Source organism: Myripristis murdjan, chromosome 21 (genome assembly GCF_902150065.1).
Source record: "Myripristis murdjan chromosome 21, fMyrMur1.1, whole genome shotgun sequence".
Classification (NCBI taxonomy): domain Eukaryota; kingdom Metazoa; phylum Chordata; class Actinopteri; order Holocentriformes; family Holocentridae; genus Myripristis; species Myripristis murdjan.
Window position 1 is genome coordinate 17,673,140 of NC_044000.1, and position 17,618 is coordinate 17,690,757.

The 17,618-nt window shown below is 44.2% G+C and overlaps 3 protein-coding genes across 4 annotated transcripts in view; all 3 read right to left on the minus strand.

Moving 5' to 3' along the window:
* Positions 1–5,633, minus strand: part of LOC115379852 (glypican-6-like) — an 86,332-nt gene extending 80,699 nt beyond the window's left edge. The window contains exon 1 of the mRNA XM_030080782.1: positions 5,130–5,633. Coding sequence (XP_029936642.1) covers positions 5,130–5,280 — 151 coding nt within the window. The 5' untranslated portion in view covers positions 5,281–5,633. The remainder of the gene's footprint in view (positions 1–5,129) is intronic.
* A 2,839-nt stretch (positions 5,634–8,472) lies between these two features.
* Positions 8,473–13,743, minus strand: LOC115380356 (uncharacterized). Of its 2 annotated transcripts, XM_030081499.1 has the most exons (3): positions 9,012–13,743; positions 8,723–8,791; positions 8,473–8,574 (listed from the first exon to the last, which is right to left on the minus strand). In XM_030081499.1, exon 1 carries the CDS (start codon positions 13,694–13,696, stop codon positions 9,848–9,850), a length of 3,849 nt encoding a protein of 1,282 aa, XP_029937359.1. In that variant the 5' UTR covers positions 13,697–13,743; the 3' UTR covers positions 8,473–8,574; positions 8,723–8,791; positions 9,012–9,847. The 2 variants fall into 2 exon arrangements, with proteins under 2 accessions (XP_029937359.1, XP_029937358.1); XM_030081498.1 differs by having other exon boundaries at positions 8,473–8,791.
* Positions 13,744–14,550: 807 nt separating this feature from the next.
* On the minus strand, positions 14,551–17,406 carry LOC115380357 (uncharacterized). The gene is made up of 3 exons (XM_030081500.1): positions 17,236–17,406; positions 16,947–17,015; positions 14,551–16,799 (listed from the first exon to the last, which is right to left on the minus strand). The coding sequence occupies exon 3, from the start codon at positions 15,955–15,957 to the stop codon at positions 14,560–14,562; it is 1,398 nt and encodes a 465-aa protein (XP_029937360.1). The 5' UTR covers positions 15,958–16,799; positions 16,947–17,015; positions 17,236–17,406; the 3' UTR covers positions 14,551–14,559.
* Positions 17,407–17,618: the final 212 nt, after the last annotated feature.

A 17,618-nucleotide genomic window follows, 5' to 3' on the forward strand; every position in this document is an offset into this window, starting at 1 on the left:
AGTATTAAAATTTCAGTAACCTGAGTTATGAGCAGCAGGAAGTCAGACATAAACCCTGCTGAAGGCCACAAGTAGAGGGAATAAACTGAAAGCTTGGGTCACAGACAGGATTAGGGCTTTGAAATATTATCAAGAAAGTATTTTTAGTGTTAAAAAAAAAAAAAAAAAAAAAAAAAAAAACACTAACCTTAAAGGCATAAGTCTCCCTCCTTCCCCCACAACAAACCAAAATGACTTATGTGTGCAATTGATTTAGCATCAAAATTCACATCTGAGGATATCTTCCTTTTGGAACCTGAAACATAGTATTATAAGATCCACACTCCCAGATGGTAAAACAACGCGTACTCATATGACTTGCCAAAGCTAATTACATAGTTTTATAGGGGTGAAGAAAGGAGAAAACATCACTTTTTTTCTCTTCTTTCTTTTTTTTTTTTTTTTTTTACTTAAATCAGACAGGATTATAACCAGACATCAACAGACATCAATATATTAATCCGTAAAATCGGACATAAATATTTATGAATATCCCACAGAAGAATTTACTCATGTCTGTACTTGATGCAAAACTTGGGCTGACTTTGTACAGCAAAGCAAACGGAATCTTCCTGTCAATTTAATTTCTCTGGACCAGAATAAATAAATAAATAAATAAATAATTTGTCTCCCAGCTTGAGCTTTTGACAAGCTTTGAGGGAACACTGTTGTGCTGTTCTGTTTCCCTGAACCACTTGTTTGCAGGACACAATGTTTCCTACGGCTCGTAAGAGGGGACACCCGTCGAGAAAAGCCCATCATGAGGCCATTTTGCCATTCATGAGCATGATTGATGACACAGAAATGGAAGGAGTATTTGAGAAATTCCCTTTGCCACGGAAAAAACGATGATTGTTTGGATTCTGCCTCTGTGATGGTGCCCCTTCTGTGTCGCAGTAGGGCACATTCACATTACATTACATAGCAGAGTACAGCCTTGCTACCAGTGCTGCCATCCAGAACTCCTAACAATGACTGTCAGTCCCAACCGTCCAATTAAGTACACTCTTGCAAACATTGTCATGTTTGCACACTGAAATGGACATGCATACGCACACAATCAAGACATGCGATCCATCCCAGGATTTCGCTCCTAGATCCATCACCACACGTGTGTCTGACAGGAAGGTCATAATAATCTGACTATGCGTCCTAGCAATAGTGGCGTGTGCTGTGGGGGGCTAACATAGTCACCTGGCCATTCTCTCTGCAGGCACTCCCATTTAGCCCTTTTTAATCCCCTCCATCGCATTACATGACAGCAGAGGACCTGTGCACATTACACGCTTGAGCAGAGATCATTTGGCTGGTTGTGCAGGCAGCCAAGGATCACATAAAATATCAGCACCGTTATTTCTGTCCCATCTCCATCTCATGGCCGGGAATTAGCAGCCGGAGCTGGACGTCAAATGATAGGGTAGAACTGTGATATCCAAGGAAGCTCCAAAGAGTCTAGCAGTCTATGACTCACTTTCCAAATCTCCCCATCTTATCTCAGACATTGGCTAATTCACTGAGTGGAAACCGAGACAGCAGGGGTGAGACCGTGTGCAGGTCTGGTCTTTTACCAGGGCAGTGAAGGATTTAGATTTAGAAGGCTGAAATGTAATAAACTTGCTGATGTTGGTTTAAATACGTGCAACTAAGGCTGTTGTGAGAAGACTGAACGAAAGGCTCAAGCCATTTTTAGATGTGCAAACACTCCCAAAGACTTCGAGCAACCCACAAGTTCATGCTCCCGTGGCTTAGTGGGCCTATACAGTGTAGCTGCTGACAGCCTGAAGCCTGGCCTCTTCAGAGCACAGAAGCCAGAGACAGAGCTTGTGGAATTACTATACCAACTGAGCCCTTAGGCTTTGGATCATAGCAACAATTCTGTCAATAACCCTGACTCCATTGCTGCCATTCCATCTGACCTGGCTCATTTTGTCTGGCCTAACACACAGGCTAAAACCAGACCTTCTTAGCCTTCAACTTTTACAACTATAAAAAATAGTTGTGGTTGAGAACTGCAACTGGTGGTGTACAAAATTCTCCAGCAGTAATGTTCTGCAGTTAGTTCTCTATTAGATGTGCAATAGGCTGATAAAATATCTTACACGGGCATAAAAAAATGTAGCCATAATTAATAAGGCATAAATTAATTTTTATCAAGGTAAAAAAAATCCTATAAAATATGCTAAAGGGAAATCACTCTAATTGAGCCAAAACATCATTTGCATGGGTGCTAATAAGTGAAGGTATTGAAATGTAGTCTAGTGGGCGCAATAAAAAAAACAACTAAAAATACAGAGTTTGAGTCAGAATCAGTCTGTGGTATATATGTCATCTATTGATAAGAGAATCTCAGTGTGTTGAGTCTAATTTGATGTCTAATATGGCAAGTCTCAGAAGCAACATCAAAGGCAGTGTTAGGACACACTTCCTCTATCACTGCAATTTGATGTTGATGGCTCTCCTTATCACAATATGACAGACTTCAAGTGATAACACGGCACAGAGTAGTCACTGTAATATGTTTTTACACAAGGGTAGTGAAAGACTCATGTTTAGAGGTGCACCAGTAACAGACAGGTTAACAGTTCAAACCATGAACACTGTGAGTGAAGAGAATGGGCTGGCAGCTGGAAGGCTGACTCAAACAATAGGCTACATGGGGAAACTTCATCAAGTCTATGAAGTGAGTCAACATCTGCTCTGTGCTGTGTCCCAGAAGGACCAACTAATCTAGAAGTGCTGGAGTATTAACTGGAAACTAATGTCATCACTGAAGATGCTACACTTCTGGCATATTGAAGTGAGCACTTAGGCTCCATCAGCTCCAGTGACAAATCCTATACAGCTGATATTATGAGCCCACCTACATGCCATGCACATTTAGACAATATAAAGCATGTGCTGTAAATGTGCAGTATGGTAATCTGTCAGATCCCCAGTGGCTACTGCACTTTGCATTATTGATTTTTTTTGGATTCATCGACACTGCACATGCATGCAGTTGCTAAGATTAGTCTTGAATAGTGAACCTGAGTACACTTGAAGTATTCTTCCCTTGCTTACGTATTAGTCACTAAGTAAGTAAAGTAACTAGCTTACGACTTTTACTACCACATATTTCAATTTTCAGGCGGTAAATCCTTTTTTTCAGCGACTATTAACAACTGCATTTCAAAATAACAGTCTGGTTTTCCTGTGTGTGTGTGTGTGTGTGGGGTGGGGGGGGGGGGGGGACCAATTAAATGCATGCACTTCTATTTTGCTTTGATGAAAATTGTTTTGAAACCAAACTGTTATTTCATTCAACTTTGCAATTTTAAATCAGCGCCGTGAGGTCACTAAAAGCCTAACCAGACTAGTGAATACCTTCACATTTTACAAACAGACCTTTTCACTTCATTATACTGTTCAGAGTAAGACATAATAATTTTGACAGGTTATTTTATAAATTTATTTATTTTTTTAAACATGTATTCCTATGTTTATTTAAGCAGAGGACTGGCTTTCGGATCTGAGGGTTTTTTTTTTGCATGAGTGAGAGGCAATAACGTTAAGTCACAAGCATGAAGGACATGCTCATCATTGTGTAAATTTGCTGAGGTGTTGATAATGCATTGTCTCTCTGACAGGCATGTAAGGTTATGACTCATTCATAGAGGAGATCAAAAGACCTTTATGCAGGGCAACATCATTCAGAGATGAGAGAGATTGAATTTTTCACTCATTTCAGAGATTAGATGTGATGTCAGGGACATAGATCTAGAGGATTTAATCAGTTAGCTATTCAAGCCATCTATGAGCAAGTGTGCCTGTTATCAAATGTGCAGCCTTTTACAGATTTCCTGCCTTATCGGGTGGATCACAGGCCTTGGAGCATGACTATGACGACCTGAATAGACAAACTGTTCACCTGAGGTAATATGAAAGAGCAGCTCAGTCCCAAATCGCTTCTCTTGACTGACACTTCTGTTCATGCATATTCATACATATCAGTACATCTTGATGAAATCACAAACTTGAACTCAAGTTGGCAACACTTGAAACACTTGATAATTCAATTACTAGTGTACAAAATATTACTGCACGACTACACAGCCTATTGGTTTGACACTTTGACTCTGGAGCCATATGATATTTAGCCAGTGTATTATTATTTCTAGAACATATGCCTTTTGCTGTCTCAAGCTCCTGACACATAGATGAACCACTTATAATTTTATCACATTTAGTAGGTAGACTAGTTCAGATAATTGCTCCAGTGGGTGATTGCTCAAATGGTGTGGAATCAGTGGAATACTTATGGTTACAGATGGACTCCTGATGAACCTCTGCAAGCCTGCATTTCCCACCTCGAATTATCACTTAATTTTCACAGCACGGGAGTTAATCTGCTGAGTTGACTATTCATTATCCCTGGCGCAGGTTGGCAAACTCGGAGACCTCTGCTGGACACACACAAGCCCGGCAAAAGCTTGGACATACACCCCATCACATTCAAAATTGATAGGGACTTATTGGCTGTATGAGTATTTAATCGTTAATACCTTACATAAGCGGATAGGTCTGGCGTTACATTTCAGCGGTTTCCCTGTTATTCTGCAGGCCTGTCGCTTTGCTCTCCATTGATTTAAAGACGCAATGCCAGCTACTTCAGCGTTTGGGATCCATGCAGTGCTCCAGCTATTGCTTAAAATTCAGTCATGTCGATTATTCTGGGGGGATCCAGCGTGTGTGCTATAAAACTTGAAGCAATTGTTAGACTCACGCCAACTTTGTGGGTGACAGGTGGTTGGCGTGCTGCAGGTTAAACGGTTTAGCCTGATATGTTTCATCTGTAATCATCAGGAGACACCCGCAGCGCTCCAGCAGCAATTAAAATCGCCTTTACGCTTCACAGACCTGTGCGTTTTTCAAGTTGGAGAGGGGATATCACCACTGTCAACTTTTCCTTTCAGAACACACTGTCTTGCCTAAATATGTAGTCCAGGCATATTTATTGCACAGAAGCCCATGCTGGTCTCCTCTATAGGTTATTTATGGCGCTGGGTTTGACAGGTCGTGAGCAGACTAATTGACAGGGCGCACTAACTTACCTGGTATCTCCTGAAGGGGAACATGTGCAAACCTGAAGCCCTTCGCAATGCAAGCGTCTCTAACCTCGCTGCAATTCCGTGCCTTGAAATCTGCTCTTGCTGCAACAGAGAGCACAGAAAAAGTGCAAATGATGGTCTCTATTCTGAGCATTGTTCACTTCTTTGCAAATCCTTGTTTTTTTCTTTCTTTCTTTTTTTTTTTTTTTTTTTCTTAAAGGTCCTCTGCAGTATCCCGCTTGCTGGAAAAAACTCCCCTGCAGCAGATCCGCAGGTACTTAATGATCGGGCGTTTAGGGGCTGCCACTTCTCACAACTATCAATGTCTACAAGCACATTTCCTAAAGCGGAAAGGGTTTATACTGCAACGGAGAATGATTAAAAGTCCCCCGGCGCCGCGGAAAAGAGGAGTGAGAGAATGGAGGTGCCACATGAATCCAGAAAATCCGTTCCCCGACGTGTTGACTCAACTTCAGTCAGCAGACGACATCGCCTAACAGGATGAGCCTGGTCGCTGTGTTAAAGTAGAAATGCTGTGTTGAGGGGAGCGCTCTGAGCTCAGATCAGATGCGCTGGTAAGGCGAAGCGGTACACAAAATACGGAGTGGAATCCAGACTCATCCTGCTGCTGTGGGATGGCCACCTATCACTGATGTGCTGGGGACTCCAGATCTGGATGAACCATGACCACACCGTTTAGTGATCATCATAAAAAAGCACCAGAATGAGCAAAAGTAGCTGAATTTACTTCACATTTTTAGAGACACATAAATGCATGCATTTTTCCTTAAAGCCCCCTTTCCTCATAGAAGTTGCATCAGTGTAATGCAGCCTACTTTGCATTTCTGTCAAAAATTATATCAGCGTCAAAAGCTGGGTTAAATATTATGCTAAATCACTAAATCACCTGTGCTATAATTTGATGAAAAATAATTATCAGGAAAACAAATCACATTAAAAATGTATCCAATATAAATATTTTGGAATATTATGGTGATTCCATATCCATCCAGACCATCACTCACTGTGTTTAAAATCTCAAGCTTACTTAAATTTCTCTCCGGTACTGTTGTCATGACTTAAGGAGCATTTTTGATTTGGTGTAATTTCAAACTTTCATGGACATTATTTGGTTAGTTCCTCTTTAACTTCATGTATTGTGTGCTGTAGTCAACATCACTGTGAATTAACTCCTTTTAGGATTTTGTCTCAGCATTCATTCTGCTTGTTTTAGGGTAATATCTATGATAAGCGTTTGCATGTTTTGTACAGTCACTCTCCAAGGACTACAAGGACATCTAAGGACTGCATGGTGATATTGAATTCATAACGCGGAAATATTTAGCTGTTTATACCTGACACTCAAATGAAATACCAGCAGTAGCATAATATCAAATTGAATTAACTGGAGGATGTAAAGTATGCTATGGAGATGTGCCAGGCTTGTAGGGCTTTATTGATTTTGGAGCAGTTTGATCCCAGGGTAGATCAACAGTGGATTAACATGGCTGCCATCACAGTGCAAAGTATTCCTGTTGGTATGGCATGCAGCTTTTCGCTAGAACTTTAATAAGGTGCTTGATACTGACAGTGACTTAGTTTTTGAAGGGATGATGCCTTCTAAAATTTTGCCCAAACACACAATTTTTTCTCTAAGGTTGTTTTTTTCTTTCTTTTGATAGGGAAGAATAATTCCACTTTTATGAGCTGTCATATCTACTTAGTCTCAGCAAAGAGAACTCTAATTATTGTTTATTTGTCCAAACTGGGAGTAGGACCAATGGATTTGATGTGTGGAGGGTAGCTCATGACAACAGATCTATGTCCTCTTCAAAGACAAAAGTAAATTAACCTGACACCCCTGACCTGAGACTAGTGATGCATCAATCCAGTAGTGAGTGTCCGTATCAGAGCCCATCTGGGTGAATTCTGAGGTCTTTCCATCAACTAGGTTGTTCAATTAACATCTGATCCATTTATAAATGTATCTATTAATTGCCCCCTCCAGTCCATTAATGCAAATTGATAAAAAAAGACTACTTGCTGTTAACAAACCATTGTGACAGTCCAGTACACTGTTTGTCAGCAGCTGGGTAGTGGTCATGTCTGCAATCAGGAATTACTTTAAATGGAGAGCGAATCAGCAGCCGAGGTGATTACATTGCTATTAATGAAATGGGGTATTTGACGAAACCCCAAGGAAGGAAGAGTTCTCTTTAGGTGAGTGTGTCTTTGGCTTAACCGAGATCCAGTATGACTGACAACTCACTAGCTGGCAATTTGATTTAAAAACAGTGGTGCTTTTTTGTAACAATGCAATTAAATTCAGTTGGCTTTGGGTCAACAGTTTGATTCAGTCCTAGTAATCATGATTTTATATCCAATAAATAAGTTGGCGCAACAATTTAAGAGTACCCTTTTCTCTCTAAGAATTTCATATTATGAAAAGTGAAAATGAGCTTAAAACCACTTGTAAGATTGCCACTTTGGTTTCCATACTGACCGGTAAACTATGGCCAAGTCAAATTGTTTATTGCAGTGCACTATAAATGGCACGCTGCAGGAAGATGCACACAGTATTACATATGGAGGTCAAGGGTGGCCACCAGCATGACCTCAAACAGGAGTACAGCCTTGCAGGGTAGGCAAAATGGGCAAGCAAGAGTTATAGCTGAAGCTAGTGTGTGTATACCACAGATTTGGACTGTGTGCTATAGAGGGCTCAGAGGAGGCAAGTTTTCATCCTAGCTATACTGCACCAGGTGATTTCACTAAAACCTGCCCACACCTGGTCTTCCATGGCACATGGTTGAATTCCTCTGTCATAAACTGTAAAAATATACGTGGGAATTTGGCTGCTGCACATACAGTTCAGTTCAGAAAACTTAGATAAGAGAAGTACACAACATAAATAAGAGATATTGTTGAAAAGAGCTAAGAGGGAGACAACAGCTAGTAATAAGTGATCCTACTACAAAATCAATTTTGCCTTATGTCAGTGAAGTCTGGCACCCCTTATTAAAGTTCAACTACAAAGCCTGAGATAAACCCCCAACAGGAGAGCTGCATCCTGATTTCTGCAAGTTCGTAAGAAGTTGATCTGTGTGCAGGTGCTACAGTTTGTGCAGGCAGCTGAGCCAGGCCGCAGGTGGGATGATTGACAGTGATGATGAGACTGTTGTGCTCTTTCGCTTCTTTGCATTAGGAGGGTGAATGCAAACAAGTTTGAAAAAAAAAGGAACTTTTAAAGGACATGTCCAGAGAGAGCAACGTATGACTGCTGATATTTTCAAGCCCATTTCAATTCCAATGTTGTTTATTTAAAATGTATCAGAAATGGTGTAACCTTTGTTATTTTTGTTGTGACTCTGCGTTGTGTTGTGTTTCAGGGACAATGACGACAACCAGGGATGCTTTGTGTAACTTTACTGCTGTTGGCTTGTTGGACCTGTTGAACATAAATGGAGACCGATTGGTCGGGTAGTGTCACACAGCAGTCGGCACAGCTCACAGGCAGCATGGGCGCAATCCATATATTACTGGCCATTACATAAATTATCAAAGTAAACCAAAAATATATTTACAAAAATAGGTACCTGTTGAACATAAATGGAGACCGATTGGTCGGGTAGTGTCACACAGCAGTCGGCACAGCTCACAGGCAGCTACAGCAAAGCGGTAGCAAGAGTTAGCATAAACTAGCCTAGGCTAACTACCACGGCTAATGACAAATACTGACTAGATATAACAGTTAGGCACCGTTAAGATAGCGCAATAAGATCACACCCACCTATCATCTAATCCTGCATAATATAATACAGCTGTGTCATAGAATTTACATGTTTATTACAATTTTCTTATGCTGCCGTGTGCTGAGCAACCTACCATGGGCGCAATCCATATATTACTGGCACAGAGCGGAAGCAGGAAGCGGAGTCTATGTGCCACGGAAAGGCCCACTAACCAATCAGAATCCACCACATGTTTACAATGCAAATATGACTGGCAATAACTTACAAATATGACAGGACCTGCAAGTGGAATGAACCATTTAACTCCTGTTACACTCCCCCCTGCTGAATTCCACTTGCTCACAACCCATCCACAAAAAAAATACACACATGCGGACCAGCCAAAGCAAAGAAAGAAAATCCAGGTACCAAACAAGCAAATACTGTCCAGAACAATACCATCATCAACACCATATAAACAGACAAAACCAGGAAGAAGAAAGAAAAAGAAAAAAAATAAACAATAATAACAATAAAGTACAGAGGACACAGACACAGTGAAGTCACATGCCATCCAGTCAAGAGACTATTCTCAAAGAGAATTAGAAGAGAAAGAGGCTGGCCAAACCCCTTCAACTATCTCAGGTAAACATGCCTGTCACATGTCTAAAACACAATGCGACTCACACAAATCCTCCATCATAAATCAACATCCAGGGACCCAATCACTAGCAACCCGTCCCACTCAAGCACCACTTGTGCACAAGCTCCCTCACATAAAAGAGAAAAAAAAAATATAGATATTTAAATAAATAAAAAAACACAAAAATAACTAGTCTGTATCGTGTATATAATAACACATTCATTATCAATAAACAAAAGCACATTCCCCTGCCTACCATACACATTCCATACAAACAAGCAAAAACACATAAAATGAACGCTGAAAAACAATTTGCAGCATTAAGACACTTCACTTGAACTCATTCATCAGGTCATTTCTATCCATTGGTCCATCATTTCAATCAGCCTAGTCACAGGCCTCAACAACCTCCCTGCTCTGGACCGAACACATGGTGAAGGCACCACTGGTGGGAGAGGAGCATTACAATCCCGAAGTGTGGGAAAATGTTCATTTGACCCTGCAGCCGCAGCTACACAATTTAACTCTGGGGTCAATTGAGGAGGGTCCCGAGATAGGAAACCTCCAGAGACAGGTGAAAGGATTGGATCACCTTCATCATCAGGCAGATCAGAACCACAAGCCTGTGGCTCATCAAGGGGCAGCTGAGAATAAGGAGCTTCCTTAGCTTCCTCATGCTGACCGTCAACCTCCATACTCAAGTTATTTGATCCATCAGATGGTAACTGAGAAACCCAGACTCTGGTTCTATATTCTGCAGCATCCGTCGATTCAACGTCATCCATCACAGCTGCATCCAACTCCGTGTGCGGTTCCACTGAATCAGAGGAAGTGGACAATTCCCAACCATCCATAGAAGCATCCTTGGGGAGAGGAAGAAAGTTGACCGGCGTTATCAGGTTGCGGTGGACCGTTTTCACATCACCAGTGGCGCCATGCTGGATTTTGAAGGTGTGACTGTCAGCATTCACGCCAATGACCAGGTAAGTGCAATCTTCCCAACGGTCAGCGAGCTTGCGCTTGCCACGCTCCCCTTTGTTGGCCAACAACACTCGATCCCCAACTTCAACTGGAGCTCCCCGGACTTTCCGATCATACAGCTCAGCGTGCCTCTTTAACTGCTTGGACGCCGTTGCTTGTGCAATCTCCATTGCTTCCTTGAGACTCCTCCGTAGATGCTGAACATACTCATCGTAACAGATGACCTCGGGAGTATCCAGGACAGTGCTGAAAGCCATGTCAATGGGCAGTCTCGGTACTCTGCCAAACATCAGAAGAAACGGTGCATACCCCGTGGTCTCATGGATGGTGCAGTTATAGGCGAAGGTCAGGGATTTCAGTGCCTGAGGCCACCTGTGCTTCGCCCTTGGGGGTAGAGCCCGAATCATATTGCCCAGTGTCCGGTTCATCCTCTCACATGAACCATTGCCCATCGGGTGATATGGTGTCGTATGGGACTTCTCAATACCGGCGACACTGAACAATTCCGCAATCAGGGCACTTTCAAAATTGGCTCCTCTGTCCGAGTGAATACGCCTTGGAAATCCATAAAGACAGAAGTAGTTATGCCAGAGTTGGTGGGCCACGGCTTTGGCAGACTGGTTCGGACATAGAAAGGCACTCGCCATCTTTGTGAATAGGTCTGTGACAACAAGCACGTCCAGTGATCGGTTCTTAGAGTCCTCCGCGCACCAGAAGTCTATGCACACAACCTCCAAAGGCTCTGTTGTTATAATGTGCTCCAGTGGTGCTCTAGCCTCTGGTTCTGGGGTTTTACTCACGATACAGCGCCTGCAGCGTTTCACGTGCTCTCTCACATCCTTTTCCAGCCCTGCCCAATAAAACCGTTGCCGAACAAGGTACAGGGTCCTTTGCTGGCCCTGGTGACCAGCTTCATCATGGACACCTGTCAACACAACCGCCTTCAGGGAAGCGGGCACAATATACAGGAAAGACTTCTTCTTTGTAACAGGGTTCTTCGACACACGATAGAGCACACCTTCCCTCACAATCAGCTTGCCCCAACACTTCAGCAGACGGACAACATCAGCCGGTTCCAGAGCACGCTCTCTCCGTGAAGGTCGTCGCCCCCTTTCCACAAAGAAGAACACCCTGCTCAGCACTGTGTCGGTTCTCTGCTTCTCCATGAGCTGGTCATGAGACAGCACCTCGGTTCCAGCCTCTTCTACCGGCAAGATCGCTTGGGGCAACTGTGGCAGCAACAGCGCGTGAGGCGTCACTGCACGTTCCTGCAGCCCGTGTGAATGAAGAACAGCCTCCACTTCCTGTCTTGACAAAGTCCCAGGCCGAACAACCGCAGCGCACTGGCAGGTGACAGAAGACTCCACACCGGCTCTCTTCTCCAGTGGGTGAGTAGTCTGACGAAACGCGTCCTGAACCTCCTCTGTGTCCACAGCCTCAGCTTCAGCCAACAGCTTGTCGTATGCCACTCTCGTCAAGCGGTGAAGTGCACTTGGACGAACAAAGGGCTCTCTGCTAAGGGCATCTGCGACAATGTTTTTGGGGCCTGGGATGTATTTGACATCAAACTGGTAAGGAGCCAGCTTGGCGACCCATCTCTGTTCGCACGCATCCAGTTTGGCTTTGGACAAGATGTAGGTCAATGGATTGTTATCCGTCCAAACTGTAAATGGGTGCATCCTCAGCCAATGATGGAACTTGTCGCAGATGGCCCATTTCATGGCGAAAAACTCAAGTCTGTGTGCTGGGTATTTTGACTGTGCATAGGAAAGTGACTTACTGGCGAAAGCGATCGGTCTCGCTACTACACCCCCTTCTGGCACCTGAGACAAAACGGCTCCAAGGCCGTTATTGGAGGCATCCACTGAGAGGAGGAAGGGTTCACTGAAGTTCGGATGGGCCAACACAACCTCATCCAGCAAAGCCTGTTTCAGCCGTGAGAATGCCAGTCTACACTCCTCTGTCCAGTCAGCGGCTGTCAATGTCCGCGGAGTTGGGCGGCACCTCCTACCCTTCCGACAAGGTGCTTTGCGGCCAGACGTCAGCGCGAACAGCGGCTTGGCCATTGATGAACAACACTCAATGAACTGCTGGTAAAACACCACCATTCCCAGAAAAGATCGCAGTTTCTTTTGGGATGGGATATCCGTACCATCTTCCATAAGATCAGCCTCAGTGACATCAGTGATGGCCCGGATTTTCTCCGGGTCCGTGGCGATGCCCTCTGCACTGATTACATGCCCAAGGAACCTCACTGACCTCCGCAAGAAATGACATTTCTTTGGAGCCAATTTCAAGTTGTGGTTCTGCAGACGCTCAAAGACCATTGCCAGGCGCTCCAATGCCAGCTCCTCAGTAGGGGCGAACACCAAGACATCGTCCAGGTAGCAGAGGAGGCTAAGGAAATTTTGGTCACCGAAGATGTTAAGCATCATCCGCATGAAGGTCGCTGGGCTGTTGCACAGGCCTTGAGGCAAGCGGTTGTACTCATACAACCCAAATGGCGATGTGAAGGCCGTGTACTTTCGGTCGTCCTCATGGACCTCCACATTGTAGTAGCCTGATGTGAGGTCCATTGTCGAGAAAAAGGCATTGCCGCCCAAGGCTGCCAGTGCATCAGCCTGATGTGGTAGCGGGTGAGCGTCCTTGATGGTGCGGGCATTGATCCAACGGAAGTCGGTACAGAGTCGAAGGTCCCCTGACTTTTTCCAAACGAGAACCAAGGGTGACGCAAAGTCACTGCTGGACTTCTGTATGATCTCTCGTTCCTCCATCTCATCCAGCACTTGCCTGAGTTTCTCATACTGATTTGGTGCGACACGTCGGTACGGCAACCGGAAAGGTCTGTCGTCGCTGAGTCGTATCCGGTGAACAAAGCCTGTAGCTTTTCCACAATCCAACTTGTGCCTGGAAAAGATGGACTGGTACTGAGCTATCAATTTGACAAGTTTCTCTTTGCAAGCTGGCGACACGTCACAGGCGCCAAGGTCAATGTCAGCCAGCCCCAGGTCATGCAAAATTGAGTTTGGACTGCCTTGATGCCCATTGCATCCTCTCTCTCTATCCCGAACATCTGGGAAACTTGTGTCATCAGATGTAACGTGGGACTCGCCCCCATTGTCAGAGACAGCATCACTCGACTTCTGCACCTGCTGATGAAGAAGAGCCTCGGTGTCATCGCATACATCAGAACACTCCAAGTCTTCCAACTCCATGCAGGGATAGACATCTGCGAGCTTTGCGTTGCGTTTCAGTGTCACAGGTTTAACAGAGGGGTTGATCACTTTAAGTGGTAGCCAACCATCACCACGAAGCAATGCCACGGTCCTCCCAACTAAAACTGACTTGGGGCGTGACCTAGCAGTGGTTGGCTCCATAATAACAGCGCTGCCCACCGAGATTTCACCAACACTCTGCAGTCGTCCCCACACCAGGTGCTCACTCAGGGGATCAAGAGTCACTGCTTTCTTCAGTCTCACTGTCCCCACCTTGTCAGGAACATCACTGCCTTCCCATACCTCCACATTAGCCAACAAGCTCAGCAGTTTATTTTGTACAGTCTCACTGCTCTCAGACGCAGGCTTGTGACACAAAACCTTTCTTGAAATTTTCAACCATTTAATCAGGTACTTCAGAAGGTTACTTCCAACAATGAGCTCGTCGCTCTGTTTAGCAACCACCAGCGTTGGGACTACCACTGAGCAGCCAAACAACTCCATCTTCAGATCACATACACCCAAGGGTTTAGTCTTCAATCCACCACAACCAACCAACACTACATCCGTAGGGGTAAGGTGAGTGCTTTCCATCACACCTTCCTGCAGCAGCTGCTGCAGAACGTCAGAACTCAAACTGCATGCCATTGAGCCACTATCCAGCATTGAATTCAGCTCCACTTTGTCATTGATCACCACCTTAGCATGAAACAGTCCATCATAAGGAGCAATTCTCTGTGTGTTTTGAAATATAACTTTACCCTCAGACTGCAGTTCCTCACACACACTCCTATAGACAGATTCCAGATCGTCATTATCTGTTGCACTTGGGGGATCAACCTTCGGCCCAACACTTACCCCCCCTAAATGTTGGCCTGTTCGTTTCCCTTATGCTGAGTGGCTGGGTCATTGAAGGCAGCAGCACCCTTCGGGTTTGACATGGCAGACTTTGGACAATCGGCACTTCTGTGGCCGGAGGCATAACAGAGATAGCACAGGTGGTTGGCCCTGCAATGGAAGCGAGTATTGTGCTCCCTGTCACCACACACTTCACATGGCAGCGAGGCACGCACTCTGTTCCTATGCCCTCCTGGTGACTGATGCTCTGGCCTGCAATAGTGTTGATCCTGCTGGGGTCCCTGCTCCAGAAGACGTTCCAACATACCGATAATACGGTCTAACGACTCAGCAGACCCCTGTGATGGTTGGCACAAAGCTGGGCTTGGGGTAGAATGAGTGGTTTTCTCACCAGATGGTACAGGAGATGGGTTGGCAGGACGGACTTCTTGTTGCAACATAGTGACAGCAGCAGCACTCCTAGGCTGAGATGACTGTCTCTTTTCACGTCCGTGTTCCACCAGTTTCTCATGCACATCAGCGGCGGTCCACTGCTGCAGAGGTTTGCACTTGAAAATCAGGGAGAGTTCGGAGTCAGGGCAATGTCTGATAAACATGGTAGTGAGTTCACGTGACGGGTCATCAACTGTCTTATTCTGTCTCTTTAGGCAGTCCTCAGTCACTTCCATAGCCCTGTTCAGTCTGAGCCAGTACTCAAAAGGATCCTCATCAGAAAACGGCAAAGTAGTATAAAAGTCAGCCATGGGCATAACAGATGAGACGGTGTCACTAAAATGCTGTTTTAAAATATGAAAGATGGGACCCGGGCCATCAGACAGAACAAGGGATGGATTGCTACGTATGCCAACTTTAACAACCTCCCTAGCTTTCCCCATGAGTCTGCTCATGACTTCCTCAGCCTGTTCATTCACTGGTATGGCTCGTTTTCTGAGATACATCATGACCACTGTTTCCCATTCATGTATTGTGTAGGCATCCAAGCCGTCTCCTTTGAAGAACACTGGCTCTTTAACTTTAGCTCTTGCAACCAGGTTCACTAGGGAAGTATCTACTCCGTCAGATCTGTTAGTGTCAGCTGTAGAATTTGAATTGGCCCCACTACCAAGCTTAGCATCGATGCTAGCGGCAATACTCTCCCCAATAGACATCCCAATTTCTTTGGCAATGCCTGCGATTATATGTACAGGAACATTTCCCTTATCTGTACTGGGTGAGCCAAGTCCAACACAGCTAATTTGTGGCTGAGTAGAACATTCATCATTATCATCAGCTGGGTTATTGTCAAGAATGGGCATAGGGGTCGATGTGACAGGTCCAGTCATCAACAGTGCCCTGCCCCTACCAACAGGTGTCTTGGGAGGATACACAAATGTTCCTCTCCCCCTCCCAAAACTATACTCCATTGCAGTTTTATCAATCAATAAACAGCAGTAGGGAAAGAAAAATACCCAGTTATACACTAATATCACAGTCAAGAGTAAAGCAATCAAGGGCAGCAATAACAGGGACACAATCACTGGAAATATTAACCCAGGCTCACAAAGACTCAACCCAAAATAAAATATCAGCGTAGAAAGAAATATTAATCACTATCACATATACATTACCCACATCCCCAAAAACAAGGAATGACAAATAATTTCAGCTACCTCACAACACATTTTCCCTCACCTATTCCACTTTTCATTTATTTATTTAGTCTTTTTTTATTATTTTTATTATCCTTTCTTGGTATAAAATCATTTATTTATATACCTCATTAATGACATTATTCTTGTCACTAATACCCCTCAAAAGAAAATCTAGTTGTCAATACCCTGCTGGGGTCACCACTACAACAGATGAAAAACAAACAAAACAACAATATATATATATATATATAGGCAAACAAGCCACACACTTCTTTCAAATGTAGCAAAGATATCTATTCAGTAGGCAACATGGAAAGCATTGACCAGGCTTATCCAATTTATTTTGACATTTACTAGAGCAACCACGTAGCGCTCCTGCCACCCGGTGGCGAAAATAGGAACTGCTCCGAAGCGCACCAACCGCTGAGCAAACCACGGTTCTTCTCCATAGGTAAAGACGAGGCACCTCCCGTCTGAAGAATCCCGGAGTACGGTCACGGCACCATTGTAACCTTTGTTATTTTTGTTGTGACTCTGCGTTGTGTTGTGTTTCAGGGACAATGACGACAACCAGGGATGCTTTGTGTAACTTTACTGCTGTTGGCTTGTTGGACCTGTTGAACATAAATGGAGACCGATTGGTCGGGTAGTGTCACACAGCAGTCGGCACAGCTCACAGGCAGCATGGGCGCAATCCATATATTACTGGCCATTACATAAATTATCAAAGTAAACCAAAATATATTTACAAAAATAGGTACCTGTTGAACATAAATGGAGACCGATTGGTCGGGTAGTGTCACACAGCAGTCGGCACAGCTCACAGGCAGCTACAGCAAAGCGGTAGCAAGAGTTAGCATAAACTAGCCTAGGCTAACTACCACGGCTAATGACAAATACTGACTAGATATAACAGTTAGGCACCGTTAAGATAGCGCAATAAGATCACACCCACCTATCATCTAATCCTGCATAATATAATACAGCTGTGTCATAGAATTTACATGTTTATTACAATTTTCTTATGCTGCCGTGTGCTGAGCAACCTACCATGGGCGCAATCCATATATTACTGGCACAGAGCGGAAGCAGGAAGCGGAGTCTATGTGCCACGGAAAGGCCCACTAACCAATCAGAATCCACCACATGTTTACAATGCAAATATGACTGGCAATAACTTACAAATATGACAGGACCTGCAAGTGGAATGAACCATTTAACTCCTGTTACAATGGCATCCATAGAACATGGCTCACTCATCAAAATGGAATATGGAGCCATCTGTAGGTTGGTTGGCAGCTATGTTTACATCTTTACAACCACTGACAGCTGAGATTTGCATGTGAACAAGAACATAGTATGCAGGCATTGTAATCGGATATTCTGATTGTCAGTAAATAAACCAATATTGTTACTCAGTACAACAGGCTTAC

Coding starts and splice junctions, on each gene's coding strand:
- LOC115380356 (XM_030081499.1), bottom strand. CDS start 13,696: ATGGAGTTGGAAGACTTGGAGTGTTCTGATGTATGCGATGACACCGAG.
- LOC115380357 (XM_030081500.1), bottom strand. CDS start 15,957: ATGGAGTATAGTTTTGGGAGGGGGAGAGGAACATTTGTGTATCCTCCC.